The 23,165-nt window shown below is 40.9% G+C and overlaps 1 protein-coding gene across 4 annotated transcripts in view; it reads left to right on the plus strand.

Annotated features, from left to right (window-relative positions):
• The first annotated feature begins 71 nt into the window (after nt 1-71).
• DZANK1 (double zinc ribbon and ankyrin repeat domains 1) overlaps nt 72-23,165 on the plus strand; it is a 60,704-nt gene continuing 37,610 nt past the window's right edge. Inside the window, exons 1-7 of one of the 4 annotated variants that reach the window (XM_070419860.1) lie at nt 72-357; nt 2,764-2,880; nt 5,412-5,565; nt 10,837-10,951; nt 12,344-12,437; nt 13,417-13,499; nt 19,702-19,787. In XM_070419860.1, the coding sequence (XP_070275961.1) occupies nt 2,772-2,880; nt 5,412-5,565; nt 10,837-10,951; nt 12,344-12,437; nt 13,417-13,499; nt 19,702-19,787 (641 nt within the window). In that variant the 5' untranslated portion in view covers nt 72-357; nt 2,764-2,771. Of the gene's footprint in view, nt 358-2,756; nt 2,881-5,411; nt 5,566-10,836; nt 10,952-12,343; nt 12,438-13,416; nt 13,500-19,701; nt 19,788-23,165 lie in introns of those variants that run through there. The other 3 variants (XM_070419861.1, XM_070419859.1, XM_070419863.1) reach the window with 3 other exon arrangements.

Consider the following 23,165-nt stretch of genomic DNA (forward strand, 5'->3'; position numbering starts at 1 on the left):
TTGCTAGGAAGCCATTTTTCCGCCAATCGCCTGCTCGGTTCTCAGTAGGCGGGGCGAGGCTCGCAGCGTCAGTGGTAACCGAGACCTTGACCAAGGAGAAGGCAGGAGGCAGTGAGAGGTGGGCTAGCTCGCTGCGGACGGCGGAGGTACCCCCGCAGTGAGAGGTGGAGCGCCCGGCCGGGGACGGCGGAGGTACCTCGGAGGGCCTAATTCTGTCTTGGTGGCCGCTGATAGAGGAAGAGGTGGAGGAGGAGGAGGAAAAGGAGGTGGGGGAGGACCTCCCTCAATCCTGCGGAGAAGAGGAGGACCTCCCTCAATCCTGCGGAGAGGAGGAGGAGGACCTCCCTCAATCCTGCGGTAAGGAAGAGAGAGTCTCTGACGGCCCCCGATGGGCGGGGGCCGGGACCAGTCGGGGTTCCAGATCTGAGCGGCGGAGAGTGGGTGGATGGAGTTGGGGGTTTAGGGTGCTGTTTTCCCCACAATGCCATTTGGGCCTGTTGAATTTGGTCTACTTCTTGATCCCTTTCTTGGGGCCCACTCGCCGCCCCGGCCTTCCAAAGGCAGCTCCTAGTTACTGCGCGCGAATTACTCCCTCCACAACTATTTTTATTTTGAAGTAATTTTTCAAGTATTTTTATTTTATATTATTTCTTTATATGTTTTTATTGATTTTTAGAGAGAGAGGGAGAGAGATAGAAAGAAATGGATGACGACAGAGAAACATCGATCAGCTGCCTCCTGCACGCCCCCTACTGGGGATAGAGCGCGCAACCAGGGCATATGCCCTAACCAGGAATCCATCAGGTGACGCTCAACCACTGAGCCACATCAGCAGGGCTCAACTATTTTTATTTTAACTGCCTCTCACATAAATGGAAATGTGAGTTTGAGCAAGTGTCCCAAGGCCAGCCATCCTTTCTGAGGGGCTAGTGATCTGTCAGTATTTGCAGTTCAAATTCTTGACCTCTATCCTGGAACTATGGTAACCAGGCATTAAGTTCACTCCTCCATTTGTTTATCTCATTTTGGGGAATACTGTCTGTGACAAAACTAAGGCCTCAAGATATTCAGAGCAGCACTATTTAGAATTGCAACCACCAAAACTAATAATATCCTTAAAACCCACCCACAAATTGACAAATAAGATTATATAAGTATGTGGAAAATTGTAAATAATAGAGTGATGGTGCAATAAGTAAACAATAAAAATGGAATGAATATGTTGAGTGAAATCTATCCATAATCATTGGAATTTGAATTGGGTGAAAAGTGATGGGAAATGGTTGCTATATTAAGGTGTCGGTTGTTTTTTCCTCCTGAATCCTTCACATATTAAAAATTATGACACTGCCCAGGGAAAAGGTCAGTAAAGCCTCCACACTCATACTTAATTATTTATAAATATAGTAGATGGAGTGGGAGACTTTTGTATTTGTTGCTTACTTTTTCTATTGGTGCCATCTTTCTTTCAGCTGAGGTTTGATACTCTGTCATCCTTCTAAAGTTTCTTTGCAGCTTTCAAATGCAAGAATTACTTGGTGACAACTGCAGGGCCTGGAACCTGGAGCTTTCCCAAAAGAGCTGGCTCTAAATTAACATTTCATGCTGCATATAAAATTACTTCTGTTTCTCTGGCATGATGACTTGCCCTGAAGTCAAGAGAGGTAGCACAGGAATAAAAGGCAGGAAAGGCTGATAATGATTCAGAGGAAGCTCAGACCAGATTATTAGTCATGGTCTCTGTTCTGATGCGTTCATTTAATTTGCTCATCTATATATATAAAAGCCTAAGCAACTGGCCGACTGGCTGACCCGCCGACCTGCTGGTAGCTATGATGTGCACTGACCACCAGGGGGCAGACACTCAACACAGGAGCTGCTGAGCAACAGCAACTTTGCAAAGTGCTCTCTCACACTCTGGGACGCCCTCGGGGGATGTCAAACTGCCAGTTTCTACCTGATCCCCGCAGGTCAGGCTGAGTGACCCCACCAGTGCACGAATCCATCACCGGGCCTCTAGTTTAACCGTTTGAGTCCCAAGCAGCGCGATTGTGCTGCTGAGATTTTATGTTGAGAAAACATACGATTCGTTTGAGTCCCAGGGGGTATTGAAAAAACACTGTCGAAGAATCCCAAACAGCGCAACCGCGCTTTCTCTAAATGAGTACGAAAAGACCCAAACAGCGTGATAGCGCTTGTTTTATTTTATGTCGAGAAATACCAACTAGCGCAATTGCGCTGCTTGGGACTCAAACAGTTAAAATAATTCCTTTTGCCCAGCCGGTGTGGCTCAGTGGTTGCACATCGACTTATGAACCAGGAGGTCACGGTTAAATTCCTGGTCAGGGCACATGCCCGGGTTGCAGGCTCGATCCCCAGTGCGGAGTGTGCCAATCAATGATTCTCTCTCATCATTGAGGTCTCTATCTCTCTCCCTCTCTCTTCCTCTCTGAAATCAATTAAAAAATACATTAAAAAAAAATTCCTTTCCCACATCTCATTCATTCATGCTCTTTCCCCAGGAGTAAGGTAATAATTTAGATAATCAAAACTCCACAGAAGACCTCAATAGCAAAAATACAGCTGAAGCAATAATTATTTCAAATAAAAGTTGAATAATATTTTTAGATGATATAGTAATAGTATTCTCTTTAGTTTTTACTAGCTTTACTGTATTTTAATGAAGTACTTCTCTTCAGTATGTGTGTTCAAATATATGTGGCCATTGGAATTTATTTTCATCTACTTTTTTAAAAATGTAAGCAGGGAAAATGACTGCTGGTTCAGTGTGTGTTCCTCAGATCATACCACTGCGAGTGCCTCAGCCTGGAAAAGCCAACCATGAAATTGATAACAATACACTTGTGGAAATGAAATCAGGTAAAAATAAAACATACTTGAAATGCTTTAAAATAACATGGTCATGCTCTTTATGTTCATCTGGTTGTTGATTTTCTTCTTTGTATGTTTTCTATAACCAGGACCTTGAGAAGTTTATAAAACTTCCAAAATTTGCAACACTTATACTTGGTGGTTTATAGAGTGGTGTATATTTAGATTGAAACGGTTAGCTTTGACTACCCTTTCATTTGTATAGGTACTTAATTGCAGCAATGCCTTGACTCACTTTGGCCAAGGTAAGATGTCTCAGTGCTTCCCCAAATATTCCCAGGATGCTCATTATTTTGTTGGAATAATAAATTTGATATACTAACACAGGCTCTCCACTCAGGTTGGAGCTTGAAACCTGGCTTTGACAACCTCTAGTAATTTTTGGTATATTAATTAGCCTTTCTGAGTCTCAGTTTCCTCATTGTAAGATAGTGATAATAATATCTATTTAGAGCCATTGTGAAGATTAAGTGAGTTGATGTGAGGTATGCAGGGTCTGGCATGTAATAATGCCAAAATAAATCTTAGCTATTATAACAAAAAATATTTCCTACTAATGCCAAAAGTGATGTATATATACACATATATACACACATACATATTTACATATACATATGTATACTATAAGGAAGAGGGAAAGTTTTATAGATAAAGCATATGAACAAATACTTGTTTAAAACAGACTGAGATTCCAATGTACTTTATTAAGTGTTATATGTAAAAATTATTTCTGTTTTTATGTTATGACCCTGTGCTTCCTAGACCAAGAGTTCCAACTAAGAATATATTACATTATACTGTCTCCCTTTATCTTAAAAGCTAATATTATTTTTAAAATTTTCAAAGCAAAATACAAATTTTAATATATGTGCCCATGACTCTTAGAAATTGAATGTTTATTGACAAATGACGATATGAATAATAGGGTATCCAAATTCTCTAACGTTAAAAATGTCTCAAAAATAAAAGATTCTATAATTCAGTAACAAAAAGAATAATAATAACCCAATAAAAAATGAACAAGGATGTGAAAGGACATTCTATAGGAAAGGAAATATAAGTGTCTCATGTGAGAATATGCTTCTACCTACCTCTTCACCTGCTTGCTGAGCAGACCTTATCCCGTGCTTTATTACTCCGTTGCATCTAATTACCATTGAACAGATTGTATATCATTTTTGTTTGTTACTGTCTGTGTGTCCTTCCTAAAATGGAAGCTCCATGAGAGCAGGGACTTTGGTCACTGGGGTATCCCCAGTGCCTAGAACAGTGTCTGCTGCACAATAGGTACTTGGTAAGTATTTGTTGAAAGAACGAATGAGTCTTACTCAAAATGTAAGAAATGTGAATTAAAACAGCAAGATACTTTTTTACTTTTACCTAACAGATTAGTAAAAATAAAATAATTGATAGCACACGACATGGGTGTGTGGGTAAGCAGGCACTTTCATGAATTGCTGGTAATAGTGCAAGTTGTTTGAGCTTCTATGGGGGGAAGTTTGGCAATATTAACCAAAATTACAAATGCACATACCTTTTGACTCAACAGTGCTAGTTCTACATATTTTACAAATATACTTATAAAAAGAAGAGTTTTCAAGGTTATTCATTACAGTGTTTGTAATGGCAAAAGAAAGAAAAAGAAAACATTCATATGTCCATCTGTAGGGCATTGGTTAAATTGTGGTTCATCTCTATAAAGAGAGAATACAACACAGCCATAACAAAGACTGAGGTCACTCTTTATGTACCAGTATAGAACAATATACAAGATATTTTGTTAAATGAAAAAAAGAAAGTTGTGGAACAGGGTATGATATACCACCTTTGTATAAAAAGAGTAAGTGAAATAAGAACACGTACATTTATGCTTGTATTGATATACAATATTTTTGAAAGGATAGTCAAGATCCCATTGATTGCCTGGGGCAGCTGATATTGGGAGTGGGAAGGAGAGCTTTAATTGTCTATCATTTTTTGACATTTTGAATCTAGATTTATTTTAATTTATTACCTTTATAAATTTTCCAAGATTGTAGGAATGAATCATTTACCAAGTCCAAGTATAAAAGCATTTCTTAAGCAATACTAAAAATAATAATAATAATGAAAAAATAGCTCCTGCTTTCTAAATGGCTGTTCTAGTTTTAAAATAGACCCCTACTCTATTTGAATTAATGCCCTATTGGAAATGCAGTATAGCATAGTGGTTCAAGAGTGTGGGCTATGAACTCAACTTACCAAGAGTCAAATCACAACTCTGCTGTTAACCTCTCTGGGACTCAAGTTTTCTGAACTATAAAGTGGGTATAAAATAGGGCTTATCTAATGGGATTGTACAGATGAAATGAGCTTATTCATGTAAGGCACAGTGCTTAGCATAGAGAAGGAACCAATTGTTATTGGTATTCATTTCTACAATATATTTAAAAATCTCATTAAATAACGGATCCATTGGCATTATTCAGAGACTTGGTACTTTAATGCTAATTGCAGTTATCCTGTTTTGGGTTTTTCAGATACCCCAGATGTCAGCATATATTATACCTTGGATGGCAGTAAGCCTGAATTTCTAAAGAGAATTGGTTATGGTGAAAATACTACATTTAAGTATACAAAGCCTATTACTCTGCCTGATGGAAAAATACAAGTTAAAGCTATTGCAGTCTCTAAGTAAGTTAAGAGCCTGGTGATTAAAATAACTTTATAATATAATGATGTTTTAATTTTATTTCTTTCTTTCAGTGGGAATTAGTGCTGGACTAGAAAGGCATAAAAGAAAAATTATTTTAATTTCAGCATATATCTGTAACTTTTGTCTTCTGCTGAGGTATACTGTAAAGTGCAGAAATCATAAGAGTACAGCTTAATGGAGTGCTATGTATATTAATAATATTCTGTTTTTATTTTGAATTCTATATTGGAATTTCAGGAACCTTTTCAGGGTTTGGGACCTCTGAAGAGATTCATCAGGCTCTAGAGAAAATACTGTTTTTAGTGGATATTTTCTAAAAATATATTTTATTGATTTTTTACAGAGAGGAAGGGAGAGAGAGAGAGAGTTAGAAACATTGATGAGAGAGAAACATCGATCAGCCACCCCCTGCACATCTCCCCACTGGGGAATGTGCCCGCAACCCAGGTACATGCCCTTGACCGGAATCGAACCTGGGACCTTTCAGTCCGCAGGCCGATGCCAAACCGGTTTTGGCAGTGGATATTTCTTTTATTCCCCAGGACATAGCCTACAACCATCACAATCATTCTGTTTTATGTTGTATTGATTTAATTGGCCTTGAAAGCTACTGTCTCTTCCATTTGTGGATATTAGCTACTTTATTCCTTTCTTTCCTATTCAATGACTTTTATCATTTTACCAATATGGAAACACATCTTAATTTGGAAACCTTGTGTTGTAGAGAAAAACTCAATTGCTTTGCAAGTCTGTGATAGGGGGATTATTTTGTGCAGCAAGACAGGTTTGTCCACATCTTTGGAACACTATTAGGCCCCAATTCAACAACTGGCTGGCCAAGGTACTGCTTTCAAAAAGATTATCAGGGCTCTCTCTGGTGATTGAACTACTGCATGGCTTTCTGAGGAGAGTTATAAATTCTACACCAAAGATTGTTTTGGAATTTGATAATTTTTATTTATTTATTTATTTATTTATTTTTTTAAATATATTTTATTGATTTTTTACAGACAGGAAGGGAGAGAGATAGAGAGTTAGAAACATCGATGAGAGAGAAACATCGATCAGCTGCCTCCTGCACATCTCCTACTGAGGATGTGCCCGCAACCCAGATACGTGCCCTTGACCGGAATCGAACCTGGGACCCTTCAGTCTGCAGGCCGACGCTCTATCCACTGAGCCAAACCGGTTTCGGCATGAATTTGATAATTTTTAAAAAGAATAAAATAAAAATTAAATCAAACAAACCCCTAATACACATTATTCTTCTTTATTAAATATTGACATTTGTAGCTTTTTCCTACTTGTCAACTCACTTCTATCAAAACAAGTCTTCTTAATTATCTTTAAAAATTAACAAGCTAGCTCTAGCCAGTTTGGCTCAGTGGATAGAGGGTCGGTCTGTGGACTGAAGGGTCCCAGGTTCGATTCTAGTCAAGGGTACATGCCCGGGTTGTGGGCTCGATCCCCAGTAGAGGGTGGGCAGTGATTCTCTTTCATCATTGATGTTTCTGTCTCTCTCTCATCATTGATGTTTCTATCTCTCTCCCTCTCCCTTCCTCTCTGATATCAATAAAAATATTTTTTAAAAATTAACAAGCGCCGTGACCGGTTTGGCTCAGTGGATAGAGCGTCAGCCTGCGAACTGAAGGGTCCCAGGTTCGATTCCGGTCAAGGGCATGTACCTTGGTTGCGGGCACATCCCCAGTGGGAAGTGTGCTGGAGGCGGCTGATTGATGTTTCTCTGTCATCTATGTTTCTAACTCTCTATCTCTCTCCCTCTCTGTAAAAAATCAATAAAATATATTTTTAAAAAATTAACAAGCTAAATAGTACTCTCATACCTAATGCTATAAGACAGGCTCCTTTGGAAGCTGCAGGTAGTAGTGAAATGAAGTATTAATGTAATGGCAAATATATAGTTTGGAGGAATTAATAGAGCTTCTAAAGAGTCTAAAAAATAAAGTGTTTATGCTTCTTACCATCTTGCTCTGTGCCTGCTAATTGTTTATTCTGAAAGCAGTGTTAGTATTTCAGGTGTGTTCAGTTTAGAGAAAATATTTATATAAAAAATAATTTGGGTTTCCTCACACAAAAAAAACAAACTAGTGCTTGTATACATTTGTGATAAAATAGTTCTTTCTGGAAATTACACTGCTTCATTCAAGTCTGTTTCTAGGTACTTAAGATAATTAGTTTCTTAATAAAGAGACAAAGGACTTTAGCCCTAGATGGTTTGGCTCAGTGGGTAGAGTGTCGGCCTATGGACCGAAGGGTATTGGGTTCTATCCTGGTCAAGGGCACATACCTGGTTTGCAGGCTCCTCCCTGGCCTGGTCCCTGGTCGGGGCTCGTGCAGGAGGCAAACAATTGATGTTTCTCTCACATAGATATTTCTCTCTGTCTTTCCCCTCTCTCTCCCACTCTCTCTAAAAATCAATGGGAAAATATCCTCCAGTGAGGATTAAAAAAAGAGAGAGAGACAAATTGTGGTCATGAAGTTTTGAATGATACAGGAAAATATTTATGACATAAGTGAAAAAATTAGGATAAAAATTATACTATATTATGTTCATACTTTAAAAATATAGAGAAAAAAGCAGAAGAAAACATGTCAACTTCAGCAGTCATTGCCTCTATAATATAGTATAATATAATAAAATATAGTATTGTGTATGTTTTTTAAAAAGTATATGTTTTTATTGATTGTAGAGAGAAGGGAAAAGGGAGGGAGGGAGAGAGAGAGAGAGAGAGAGAGAGAGAGAGAGAGAGGAAGAGAGAGAGAGAGAGAGATTGATTAGTTGCTTCCTGTACTCATTCCAACTGGGCATGGAATCTGCAACTTGGGTATATGCCCTGACTAGGGATGGAACCGGTGACCTTTTGGTGCATGGGATGACCCTCAACCAACTGAGCCACACTGGCCAGAGCTTGTTTTTTTTTTCTTGATAATTTTGTAGCTTCCAAAATGTAAGACCGTTACTTTATAATAAATTTAAAACTCAACATAAATAATAAAGAAAGAAAAGGATCTCCAAAATTATATAACCAGTGCTTCTCAGCCTTGGCTGCTGAATCAGTGAGCTCTTGCTACGTAACAAACCACTCTGAAACTTAGTGTCTTAAAAGAGTAGTCATTTTATTTGCTCATTATTTTGTGGGTCAACATTTTGGTGTGTATTCAGCAGGGCAGTTATTCTCTTGGTTTTGCCTGAGGTCATTGGCATGGGTGGCTGCAGTCATTTTTTGGCTCACTTTGAGCAGGATAGAAAGCTTGACTCACATTTCTGGTGGTTGGTGCTGGTTGACTTGTGTCTTTAGCAGGCTAGCATGAGTTTTTTTTACATGGTTTCTTTTTTTAAATATATTTTATTGATTTTTTACAGAGAGGAGGGGAGTGGGATAGAGAGTTAGAAACATCGATGAGAGAGAAACATCGATCAGCTGCCTCCTGCACACTCCCTACTGGGGATGTGCCCGCAACCAAGGTACATGCCCTTGACCGGAATCGAACCTGAGACCCTTCAGTCTGCAGGCTGCCACTCTATCCACTGAGCCAAACCGATTAGGGCCACATGGTTTCTTGTTACTGGACCTTGAATGCCAGGTTCTTGAGTCTCAATGTCATAGAAATGTGCACTAAACTCAGTACAAGATCAAGCAGATAGAGCTTATTGAAAAGAGCTTGTGCACAGGGGAGTCAACCAGAAAAGAGAAGTTGAGCTTCCTGAGGTTTTTGTGGAATGCTCATATAGGGGCCAGGGGTGGGTGCAGGGTTTGGGAATGAGGATGAGGTCAGTTGTCCCATGATTGCCATCTGGTGGTTGATCCTGGGTAATCATAAGATGTTTTCCATGGTCAGTGGACCACTCAGTGGTCCTGTACAAAACAACCATTTTGCAGAACATGATATTAAGGAAGAATGTTTTTTACAATCTTTTCTTTAAGGATGTGGTTAGATTAATTTGATACTGAAAGCAAGGAGTCATAGTCAGGCCTCTAAGATGGATTTTTTCAGTCAAGATGGAGTCCAGCCCAGCGTGAACCCATGCACCAAGAGGTCACTGGTACAGTTCCCAGTCAGGGCACATGCCCGGGTTGTGGACTTGATCCCCAGTAAGGGGCGTTTAGGAGGCAGCCGATTAATGATTTTCTCTCCTCATGATGTTCTGTCTCTCTCTCTCCCTCTGCCTTCCTCTCTGAAATCAATAAAAATATATGTTTAAAAAAATAGTGTTAGGTGAGTTGCTGGTGCTCAGAATAAATCACCATCAGTTTTTAGTTATGGGCACCTCTACATGGCTTTCTTATGGAACTTCTTTTGCATCAAAGAGGAACAAGATTAATTGTAAAATATTATGAATAGATTGAAAACATGGTAGCATTAGAGGACTAGCAGTTTAAATCTACCACAGCAACATATATTATGCTATCTACAGGAAAATTCCCTTGAGTCACATGGAATGATATATAGATAACCTGATTCTTTGTTTTAGAATAGTTTGAGACTTGAAGTATAAAATCTTTATGGTCAATATGGTAGATAGTCTCCAAAAATTAACCATGCTTCCCAGTGTAGCCCCTCCACTGGAATGTGGTTGGTCCTATGACTTACTTTTGACCAATAGAATGTTTCAGAAATGATGCTGAGGCTAGATCACAAAGTGTAGCAGTTTCTGCTCTGTTATCTTGGAACATAAACACTGGTTGAAGCCAGCCACCATGTAGGAAGCCTGACTTCCATATGTAAGGAAGGCCAAGCTAACCACCAAGCGGGGCGGGGGGGGGGGGGGGGGGGCGAGGGGGGACACGAGAGAGGGAAGGAAGGAAGGAGGGAGGGAGGGAGAGAGAATGAGAATTGAAATCCTAGCCTAGGCTGTGAGTATGAGGGAAGAGACCATTTTGAACATCCAGCCAAGTTGACCTTTCAGTTGACTCCCGCCCAGCCAATATCTGACTGCAATCACATGAGAGATTGCAGACAAGAGCTATCCAGCTGAGCCTGGTTAACTCACAGATTTGTTTTAAAACAGTATGTTTTGAAGCAGTTTATTACAAAGCAATAGATCATCTAAATGAGAATAATGTAAAGAAAGACTATAAAAGTTATGTTTTGACTTCTTCAATTTAAAATATACTAAATTTAGTAGCTAGACTAAGGGACTTCAATAGAGTTATCTTAATTGCTATCCGGCTTTTTTGGAATATTTGTGTAATACATAGACTTTTTCTTTTTAAAATAATTTTCAGAGACTGCAGACAGAGTGGCATTGTAACAAAGATGTTTCAGGTGGAATATGAACCACCAAATGCAGCCTCTTCAGAAGACAGTGTTGAAAACATTCTCGAAGATTCTTCAAAGCAGGCAAGTTAATGAAACTATAATACATTCAGATAGTTACCACATTCTTGGTTCCTCCTTTCTTAGTGGTCACATCTTCCCTTTCATTTCATCACCACAGTCATTCTACCCACAACCATGGTCATTATCAACCATTGCAAAGTATCTTTGCTGATTTCCCCGCTTTGGTCTGCCTGTAGATTTTCCTACCTATCAGAACTGCCCATGTTCTAGTGTCCTCAGTGACTCCCCCTTACCTATTGAAGTAGCAAACCTTTAGGCTGGCATCTCAAAGGATCACTTTCTGTCCTAAGTCATCCTTTCTTGCTTTGTGACTCCCCTGTATATACTCCAGCCAAACTAAACTGTGTTTTCTGTATTCTGTCACTGCTCCCCTAGCACCCAGGCCTTCTCCTTTTATAAAATGCTGTGAATATGTGATTATTTGCTCCTTGTCTATCATCCCCTTGCACTGTAAGCTTCAAGGTGACAGAGAGTACGTCTGCCGTACTCAGTTCCTTGCACAGGGCCAGGTAGGAGAGGGCGGTGCGTGTATATTTGTTGAATAGATGCACCAGACTAGTAGAGAAGCCCTCAGTGGGTATAGCCTCCTGTTACATTGAAATCTTTATTCCCAAGCAGCTGCAAAGCCCCACTTTGGGGAGTGAACGAGACCTATCTAAAAATGACTTTTGAAACTTCAGACCCTGTGTTGTGGACCTCAGTGAGACAGATCCAAGGATCAGAAGATGGGCTAACCCATGGGAAGGCAATCAACTAAAGAGTCTGTCACAAAGGTCGTGTTGGGGGTGACATAAAGTTTTCTGGGGAGTCCCGTCAGCCCAACAGTGGTCCAAGAGGCCAGAGGGGAGGCTGTGGAACCAAAGCAGTGGGTGTAGGTAGAACATGGGGCTCAAGTATGATCAGGGAAGGGATCTACACAAGGCAGGGCCAGCCAGCAGAGGCTGAGCCTACATGTGTCAGCAGGTGCACAGGCTTGGTCAAGCATAAGAGACTGAGTCCATGGAGAAGAAAGCCCAGAGAGGAGTGTTAAGGACTGTATGTGGGCAGGTACTGTACGGAAGTCCTATCTTGGTCTGACCCCACCCTGTCTTTGCTCCCTGGATTTGGTAGTTCCCTGGTCATTATCAGACTCCCATGATGGCAACATCCTGCCTACGTGTGCTGCTACCTGCCTCTCATCTTGACCACTTGATCTGGTGGGGCTTATGCTGTCAGCCAAGCAGCTCAGATACAAAGCTGTGTATTTCCAGAGTAAGGTGAGGCAGAAGTCACTTTGTAAATCCTTTCAAGTAAGAAGTATACGCTATGACACTGCCTCTACCATGTGACTTAATGTTCACATTCTAAAGTGGGCCTAATTAAGACACTAACATGCAATGTTTTCATTCCTAGGAATTGAAAAATGGATTTGTTGCACCAAAACCAAGGAAGAAATCTAAGAATGTTGAACATAAACCTGGTTGGAATGTTAACCATAGACATCTAGGTATGACATGAGAGGATGAGGTTAACATTTAGTTTTCTAAACCCCAAACAGGTTCATAACTTACTTTGTCTGCAGAAGGGTTGGAATAAGAAATACTGGAACAGTAAAGTAAGCCATAATTTGAATTTTAATGCTATCTAAGCTAATGGCTTATCCAGGAGGGCTAACCTAGCAGTCCAACAAAGTCAGGTTTATGACTCCTTGCAACACACAAGAGGATCCATGGGGTGTATCACCAAACAAAGGAAAAGATAGTAGAGGGTTTGGGGGAAGAGTGGAGTTTGTGTGAAATGGAAATGAAAGCAGAGTGTTTGAAAGGCTCAAAGCACAACAGGGCTGAATGTGAAGTGGTTACTATCTGGTGTGGGCTGCCTAAGGGAACCAGTGTTCTCTTATCTTGGAAACAACAAAGATAAATGTGACCCTTGTGGTCAGAAACCCTTCTCTGAAGCTCTGCACTGAGTTGGAAATTAAGGCTTCTTGTCGATGTCAAAGTAACTTAGGTCCTCAGGCAAGAGTCAGATGTTTCATTCTTACTGAGATGCTTTGAAACACCAGTTTCTGAAAACCTGATTTTTAGAGAAGAAGGTTTCTTGGCAGGGAAGAAACAATGTCACTCAAAGGGAGTGCTCTTAGGACATTTTACTGCTGCACTGTGTTATGGGGAGAAATATTTCCTTATAAACTTGCAGTTGGATTTATCTATTTTTCTAACCTGGAATGTAGCTGGGCAGATTTTAATTTTCTTAGTCTGGGCTAATTTTTTCTTTCTCAGTGCTAATTCACCTGAGTGGGGTCATCTTTATATAGTTGGTACTTTAAAGAAAGACTGTGATGACGGTGGTCCCTTATAAAAGGTTTTGTCTATGAAGACATTCGCATGATTATATATATAATTACAGTTGTTCACAGAACGATGTTTTTGATGTATTTGTATACCTCGAGGTAGGTGAAAGAACTAAGTCTAAAACATCGAAAGATCTTTGCTTTTCAGACAGCCACCTGGAAAGGCCCCCTTACCGTGAAGAATCGGTTTCTAGACCACCCAGAAATCCACCCCAGGTAACTTCTAAGGAAAATCTTCAGGGTACTGAATACCTACTGCCTTTTTAATGTTTCCCATGAAATACTTTAAGGTAGTGTTTCTCAGCCTTTCACCACGTGCCAGGAACTGTTTCAGAGCTGAGACACTGTGTTTGATAAGAAAGCCTCCTATACTCATGGAACTTATATTTTATTGGGGGTGGGGGTAGGCAGATAATAAATATGTAAATAAACAAAAAATTTTAATTTGGGATAAATATAATGAAAAAGATAACACTGGGTGATGGAATAGAGCAGTGGTTTTCAAAGTGTGGACCTCACAGACCAGTAGCGTCAATATCACGTGGAAGCAAATTTTCAGCCCTGGCTGGTTTGGAACAGTGGGTAGAGCATCGGACTGAAGGGCCCTGGGTTCAATTCCGGTCAGGGGCAGCACATGCCCGGGTTGCAGGCTCGGTCCCCAGTGGAGGGGAGGGGGGTGCGTGCAGGAGGCGGCTGATCAATGATTCTCTCTCATCATGATGTTTCTATCTCTCTCTTCCTTTTCCTTCCTCCCTCTCTGAAATCAATTTTAAAAAAATACTTAAAAAAAAGAAATGCAAATTTTCAGGCCCCTTCCCAGGTCTACTGAATTAGGGACTTGGGAAGTGGGCCCACTAATCTGTTTTAATTAGCCCTTTTTCTGATACACACTCAAGTTTGAGAACCACTGGGATAGAGAATGACCATGAAGGAAGGACAGTATTCTAATTCAGGGTAATAAGAGAGGGCTTCCTTGAAAATATGACATTTGAATTGAGCCTTCAAGATGAACAGAAGCCAACCCTGTAAAGATCTTGGCAGCAGTAATAGCAAGTACAGAAAAGGGGGGATTGCAAGGAGGCTGGTGTGGAGAGCAAGGTGAGAGATGGGGTGCGAGAAGTAGACTGGGGCCAGAGCATGGAGCACTGTGGTTCTCAAACATCACTGCACATGAGGATCACCTGAGGGGTTTCAAACCAATCCCAGGAAGCCAACCTCAGGAATTCTGATTTAATTGGTCTGATATGGGGTTTGGGCATGGTTTTATTTTATTTTATTTCAAAAATTCACCCACAAGTGATTCTAATGGGCAGGCATGATTGGGAATAGCAGATGCTATGGGTGAGTCCCATTGTAAGGAGTTTGATTTTCTAATTGTAAAGGGAATTCATTTGGATGGTAAGACATGATCTTATTTACATTTAAAAGAAGAGAAGGGGGCTCTGGCCAGTGTGGCTCAATTGGTTGAGCTTCGTCTCATACACTGAGAGGTCGCCAGTTTGATTCCCGGTCAGGGCATATGACCAACTTGCAGGCTCAATCCCCAGAAGAAGGCAGCCCATCAATATTTCTATCTCTCTCTCCCTCTCCCTTCCTCTCTCTCTCAAATCAATTTTGAATAAAATTTTTTAAAAAAAGAGGAGGGGAATAAAAGTTTTTTTCTTTGGCCATAGTAGTATGGAGATTGGGCTGTAGAGGAATCAGAGGGGAATATCATTTGGGAGAAATGAGAGATGAAGGTGGTTTCTACCAAGGTTGTGCAAGTGGTGATCATAGGAGGCAGTGGGAATCCAGTGTTTTGGAGATAGAGCTGACAGGTTTGGCTGAGGGATTCGATAGATAAGATGAGGGGAAAGGAAGAATCAAGAGTGACTCTCAAGGTTCTGCCCTGAGCATCTGGAGGTGATGGTATCATTAATGGAGAGAAAGATGAGGGAGGAGCAGGTGTTCAAAGACTCATTAGAAATTAAAGTGGAGGCCCTGGCCAGATAGCTCAGTCAGTTAGAGCATCATCTTGATATTCCAAGGTTGTGGGTTCGATTTCTCATTAGGGCAAACCAAGAAGCAACAATGAATGCATAAATAAGTGGAACAATAAATCTATCTCCCTCTCTCTTAAATTAAAAAAATTCAAGTGGAGGTGTTAAATACACTGTTGGCCATGCAAGTTCAAACCCAGGGTAGAGTCCAGGGCTAGAAATACATATATGTGGAAATATTTAGTATACCAGAGTGGGCAAAAGTAGGTTTACAGTTGTTCATATGAAAAATACAATAATTAATAAATAAAGCTGTCCAGAAAAAGAAGATAGCACAAGACAAAATCCTTGACTTTAGAGGTTGAGTAGAAGAGGAAGAGCCTGAGAAGTAGGAAGAAAGCAAAACAAACAAACATAGAAAGCCAAGAGAAGAAAGGGTTTTGGAAGAAGACAGTGGCCATCTATGTCAAATGTTGCTGGGATTCAAATTAGACAAGCACAGGGACTTTCCCATTGGATTTAAATAAGATGGAGGTGATTTATAATAGAAATAAAAGCTATATCAATACATTTCTTACCATATAATACAAGAAAGATGCCCTTATACTAGTGGCCATCTACTACTACTGTTATAGCAATTTGATTTTTCAATGTTTATAAAATCCAAGTTAGAATTTTGGCATCTAAATGCAACCCAAGAGTTCTTGCTCTCTCTTCCTCCAATCTGAGCCCTAGGTAGAGCATATATGGAGTCACATTTTTTATACAGCCACAAACTGCTTCTTATGTACCCATGATTCCAAGTCTGGTCACACATATAATCTATAATAATAAAAGCGTAATATGCTAATTAGACCAGACAGCCGAATGACCTTCTGGACATCATTCTGGACATCCTTCCAGACGAAGCTGCTGCGGCAGGGCCGAGGCAGAGGTGGTTCGGGGTGATCAGGCAGGCAGGTGGGCAATGAGGGGCAATCAGCCAGGCAGTCAGAGTGATTAGGGGCGATCAGGCAGGCAGGCGAGTGGTTAGGGGCAATCAGGCAGGCAGGCAGAGTGGTTAGGGGTGATCAGGCAAGCAGGTGAGCGGTTAGAGGTGATCAGGCAGGCAGGCAGAGGCAGTTAGGGGTGATCAGGCAGGCAGGTGAGTGGTTAGGGGCGATCAGGCAGGCAGAGGCGGTTACGGGTGATCAGGAAGGCAGATGAGTGGTTAGGGGTGATTAGGCAGGCAGGCAGAATGGTTAGGGGTGATCAGACAGACAGGCAGGCAGGCAGGCAGGCAAGCGGTTAGGAGCCAGCGGTCCTGGATTGTAAGAGGGATGTCCGACTGCCGGTTTAGGCCCGATCCCACAGTGGTCCCAGATTGTGAGAGGGTGCAGGCTGGGCTGAGGGACCACCCCCCTACCCCCGTGCATGAATTTTGTGCACCGGGCCTCTAGTCCTATATAATAAAAGCCTAATATGCTAAGTGTCCAGTTGTCTGGTCATTTGTTCAACCAATCAAAGCATAATATGCTAATGATATGCCACTCAACTGCTCGCTATGGTGTGCACTGACCACCAGGGGGCAGGCAGTTGACTGATTGACCAGTCGCTATGATGTGCACTGACCACTAGGGGGCAGACGCTCCGACTGGTAGGTTAGCTTGCAACCTTCCATGTCTCTCCCCAGCCCTGATCATGCTCCGGTGGGGTTCCTGGGCCTGGCCTGCACCCTTTCACAATCCAGGACCCCTCAGGGGATGTCAGAGAGCCAGTTTTAGCCCAATCCCGTAGGCCAGGCTGAGGGATGCTACTGGTGCATGAATTCATGCACTGGGCCTCTAGTCAAGTATAAAATTAAAAAGCATGTTTTCTCCCCAGCCGGCGTGGCTCAGTGGTTGAGCGTCGACCTATGACTGGTTAGATTTCCAGTCAGGGCATATGCCCAGGTTGCAGGCTAAATCCCCAGTGTGTGGCTAAAAAGCATGTTTTCCAAACCTGGTTGAACATCAGGAACATCTGGCGGAAACTATATATATTTATATATACAGACTAGAGGCCTGGTGCATGAAAATTTGTGCACTGGGTGGGGGGGTCCCTTAGCCCAGCCTGCCCCCTCTCACAGTCTGGGAGCCCCCAGGGGATGTCCTACTTATGGCTTAGGCCCGCTCCCCCTGGGCAGAAGCCGCAGTCTGGCCTCCCTCTGGGGGAGGCGACCGGGCTGATCAGGGGAAGGCAACGCCCCCATCATGCCTCTGCTGCAGCCACTGCTGGCTACTGTGGCTGCCTGAGCCTCGGCCTGGCCCTCATTGCCTGAGCCTCAGGCCCTTGCAGCGGCAGCCACCATGCATGGCTTGCCTGAGCCTCGGGCCTGCCCTGGCAGCGGCAGCTGCCATCCGCGGCTTGCCTGAGCCTCAGGCAGCCACTGTGGCTTTGTCCGTAAGGACATCTGGAAGGATGTCCAGAAGACGTCCATCCTAATTAGCATATTACCCTTTTATTAGTATAGATTCTCAGCTATTCCTCCTGAAATCCTTCTAAATAATCTGATTTCATAAGTCTGGATGGATTCCATGGAGGACTTTGATGATCAGTCCAGTTGGAGAATCACTGGCCTGGAAGACTAACTGTCCTTATCTCAAGGTTAAGCCCTTTCCTTCACTTCCAATTTCTAGTGCCGTGGTGTGCCTCAGCCAGAACCCCTGGGTTCTTTCTTCTCCCCACCCACTCTGTTTTCTAGGGATCAAGCTCACAACCCGAGCATGTGCCCTTGACCAGAATCGAACCCAGACCCTTCAGTCCGCAGGTTGCTCTGTCCACCGAACCAAACCAGCTACGGCCTCAGTCTGTCTTTATCCATCATGATGCAGGCTCAGTCCCTAATAGGGGGCATGCAGGAGGCAGCCAATCAATGATTCATCATTGATGTTTCTATCTCCCTCTCCCTTCTTCTCTGAAATCAATAAATATTTATTAAAACAAAAAACACACGACAGACTGAGAAACTATTCCAAATTAAAGGAGACAAAAGAGACATGACAACTGAATGAAAGTATGATACTAGACTGAATCTTACACCAGGAAAAATATAGTTGTGAAGACATTGGCACAATTAATAAAATTTAAATAAAGATCTGTGGGTTAGATAATAGTATTATGTCACTGTTAATTTTTTTGGTTTTGATAATTCTGTTGAGTAAGAGGGCATCCTTGTTCATAGGAAATGCACACTGAAGTATTTAGAGACAGGGCATCATGACTGCAGTTTATTTTCCATGGTAGAAAGAGAGAGAGAGAGAGAGAGCGTGTGCGCACACTTGGGTAAAATGTTAACATGAACAGTTGGTCATACTGGTTATACAGGAGTTATTTGTATAATCCTTGCAACTTTTCTGTAAGTTTGAAATTATCAAAAGAAAATTTTATGAGAATAAAATAAAACGGGGATAATAGTACTCAAGTCATAAGGTCATTGTGAAGTGTCAAGGAGAAAATGGCTACAAAAATGGCCAGGCACATTTTACTACTGTCAGACCCTCAATAATTGTTAGCTTCTTTCCTTCATGTTCCTTCTCCAAACTTCTTTCTGTCCCATTCTCCTACCACTCGAACATACAGATCACATAAAACCACCTGAGTCCCAGGATAGGCTATGTGCTATAGTATCTATCCTAGTCCCCTCCTGGCATCAAGCACAGTAACCTGGTACAAAGTGAATGCTTAAATGAGTATGTCAAAGTGAGTTAAATGTTTGTGGATAACAGCAGAAAGTTGCTGCATTTATTCTTTTAGGTGTGTCCTTTTGAGTTTCCTAGGGATATAATCTTTGAGAAAATAGAGCCAACTTAGGTTTAAATACTGAAATCGGGTCTGTCTGATGGTAAATTCAGATATCTTTTCTTGTAAACTTATGGTTTTTTGTGTTTTTGTTTGTTTGTTTTTGTTAATCCTCACCCAAGGATATTTTTTCCATTGATTTTTTTAGAGAAAGAAGGAGGGAGAAAAGGGGCTGGGGGAAAGAGAAGGGGGGAGAGAGAGAGAGAGAGAAAGAGAGAGAGAGAGAGAGAGAGAGAGAAACATCAATGTGAGGGAGATACATGAATTGGTTGCCTCCCACATGCATCCCAACCAGAGCTGGGGATGAACCTGCAAGCCAGGTACATGCCCTTGACCAAGAATTGAACCCCCGACCCTTCAGTGTGCGGGGCCCACACTCTAACCACTCTGAGCCACACCGTCCAGGCCTAAACTTATCTTTTTAATGTAATCTACATATATGATTATGACTAGCACTTTAATTTTTTAATGGTGTGTACTGGGATAATCATTAACTATGACTTTCCCAATCTTGATTTTTAAAGGGTGGATGCTGGATGTAAGACAAAATATTACAATTTGTAGTGAAATTTTGCTATATCACAGCTTTTACCAAGATTCTGTTATATTCTTAATTTTAGTTCCCTAGTTTTGCGCACATAACTGGCCATCCGAGTTTGACAGCCACAGAGATCATGAGAATTCAAAGGGAGACAGACTTTCTCAAGTAAGTAATCTCATTCCCTTTACTGTTTCTTAAGTCCTTCTACGACACATTATGGTCAAAAAGAATTTAAGGATGGAACATAATGGTGTTTGCCTACCCCTAACTGTGTTTTATTAAATTTTTACAGATGTTAAAGGCATAATTGGCATACAATAAACTGCATTTATTTAATGAGTACAATTGACATATGAATATAACTCTGAAACTATCACCACAGTAAGAAAATAAACAAATCTATTACCTCCAAAAGTGTGTACCCTTTTGAAATTTCTCTCTTGTGCCTCTCCTTATCCCCAGGCAACTGTTGATCTGCGTCTTGTCACTGTAGCTTAGTTTGCATTTCATTCCATATGTAACTAGAATGTTTCTGTATGTACTCTTCTTTTTTGCCAGCTTCTTTAACTCAGCCTAATTATTTTGCGATTTGTCCATGTTTTGCATATATTAAACATTTTTTTCTTTTTATGGTAGACACGATTATAGATGTTTCCATTCCCCACCCCCACCCCCACCCCTTTGCCTGCCTGGCCATCACCCCACTGTTGTGTAGTTTATGGGTTATGCATATATATTCTTTGGCTAATCCCTTCACCTTCTTTCATTCAGTACCCCCTTCCTCCTTACCCCTGATAGCTATCAGTCTATTCCATGTATCCATGCCTCTGTTTCTCTTTTGTTCATCAGTTTATTTTGTTCATTAGATTCTACATATAAGTGAGATCATATAGTATTTGTCTTTCTCTGACTGGCTTATTTCACTCAGCATAATAATCTCCAGGTCCATCCATGCTGTCACAAAGGGTAAGAGTTCCTTCTTTTTTACAGCCACATACTATTCCATTGTGTAAATGTACCACAACTTTTTTATCCACTCATCTACCGATGGGCATTTACGCTGTTTCCAGATCTTGGCTATTGTAGATAAGGCTGCTGTGAACACAGGAGTGCATATATTCTTTTGAATTGGTGTTTCAAAATTCTTAAGATATATTCTCAGAAATGGGATACAGGGTCAACAGGCAGTTCGATTTTTAATTTTTTGAGAAAACTCCATGCTATTTTCCACAGTGGCCGCACCAGTCTGCATTCCCACCAACCAGGGTTCCCTTTTCTCCACATCCTCACCAGCACTTTGTTGTTTGTTGATTTATTGATGGTAGCCATTCTAACAGGTGTGAGGTATATCTCATTGTAGTTTTAATTTGCATCTCTCAGATGATTAGTGACATTGAACATTTTTCATATATCTATTGGCCATCTGTGTGTCCTCTTTGGAGAAGTGTCTAGTTAGATCCTTTCCCTTTTTTTAATTGGATTGTTTGCCTTCCTGGTGTTAAGTTGTATAAGTTCTTTATATATTTTGGAAATTAACCCCTTATCAGATATATCATTGGCTAATATCTTCTCCCTTATTGTGGGTTCCCTTTTCATTTTATTGATGGTTTCTTTTGCTATGCAGAAGCTTTCTAGTTCTATGTAAGTCCCATTTGTTTATTTTTTTCTTGTATTTCCCTTGCCCTAGGAAACATATCAGCAAAAATATTACTATGAAAGATGTCTGAGATTTTACTGCCTATGTTTTGTTCTAGGATTTTTATGGTTTCGTGACTTACATTTAAGTCTTTTATCCATTTGGAGTTTATTCTTGTGTATGGTGTAAGTTGGTGGTCTACTTTCATTTGTATGTATGTATCTGTCTAATTTTTCCAACACCATTTATTAAAAAGACTCTCTTTACCCCATTGTATCTTCTTGCTTCTTTTGTCAAATATTAATTGACCATAAAGGCATGGATTTATTTCTGTGTATGCCTGTTCTGGTGCCACTCTTTTTTTCTCAAGATGTTTGCATGATGTATCTTTTGGTGTTTTAGGTCTTGCTTTGTTAAAAATTATATCTGGTAACCCTGCATTTTAATTGAGATGTTGAGAGCCTATTTATTTTACTTATTGATATGTTTGAATTTAAATCAGCCATCATGCTATTTGTTTTCTGTTTATCTTATTTTTTATTTGTTGCCTTTTTTTCTGCCTTCTTTTGGATTAATTGGTATGTTTTATGATTCCATTTTATCTCCTTTGTTGGTTTATTAGCAATAACTTTTTTTAGTGGTTGCTCTAGAGTTTATAGTATGTGTACTTTTTAAACTTATCATAGTTTACCTTCAAGTAATATTATAATACTTAATATATAGCATAAGAACCTTATGACAGTATATTTCCAATAACTGAATATCAATAGCTTTTGTGCTATTGTCATACATTTTATTTTTACAAATATTCTGAACCCATAATACATTATTACTTTTATTTTATGCTAGAGGCCTGTTGCATGAAAGTCGTGCACTGGGGATGGGGTCCCTCAGCCTGTCTGCGCCCTCTCACAGTCTGGGACCTCTTGGGGGATGTCTGGGACCCTTTGCTCCTTACTGCCCGCCTGTTCACTGCTCCTTGCTGCTTGGCTCGCTGCTCCTTAGCACTGCCGTGGAGGTGGGAGAGGCTCCTGCCACCGCTGCTGTGCTTGCCAGCTGTGAGCCTGGCTTCTGGCTGAGTGGTCCTCCCCCTGTGGGAGTACACTGACCACCAGGGGGCAGTTCCTGCATTGAGCGTCTGCCCCCTGATGGTCAATGCGCATCATAGCGACCAGTCGTTCTAATCGTTCCGCCATAATGGTCGCTTAGGCTTTTATTATATAGATAATGATTTTTGTGGTCCTTTATACTTTTTATTGTGCTTAAATATACATAAATAAAATTTAGCATTTTAAGCATTTTAAGTGTAAAATTTCATGGCATTAAGTACATTTACAAAGTTGTGCAACTATCTTCACTATCCATTCCAGAACTATTTTGTCATTCTAAACAGAACCTCGTTCCCATTAAACAATAACTTCTCATTACTCCCTCTCTCCAGTCTCTGGTAACCTCTGTTCTACTTTTTGATTTTATGACTTTGTCTATTCTACTTACCTCACGTAGGTGGAATCAGATAACATTTGTTCTTTTGTGTCTGATTTCACTTAGCATAATATTTTCGAGGTTCATCCATGTTATCATGGATGTATCAGAATTTAATTTCTTATCCTATGTAATAAAGAGCTAATATGCTAAATAGGCCAGATGGCAGAACGACCTTCTGGAACGGCCTTCTGGAACAACCAGTGGGTGGGACAGCCAATGAGGCAGCTGGGGCTGCGAGGGCCGAGCCCCTTGCACGAGTTCGTGCATTGAGCCTCTAGTTAAAGATAAATAATATTTCATTGTGTGTATATATCACAGTTTGTTAATCCATTTATCTGTTAATAGATAGAATCATTTCCACCTTTTGTCTATTTGAATAATGCTGTTATGAACATTGATGCACAAGTATCTGTTTTGAA

The sequence above is a fragment of the Myotis yumanensis genome, unplaced genomic scaffold (assembly GCF_028538775.1).
Source record: "Myotis yumanensis isolate MYYU_CA2020_CCGP unplaced genomic scaffold, mMyoYum1.0.hap1 SCAF_7, whole genome shotgun sequence".
NCBI lineage: Eukaryota > Metazoa > Chordata > Mammalia > Chiroptera > Vespertilionidae > Myotis > Myotis yumanensis.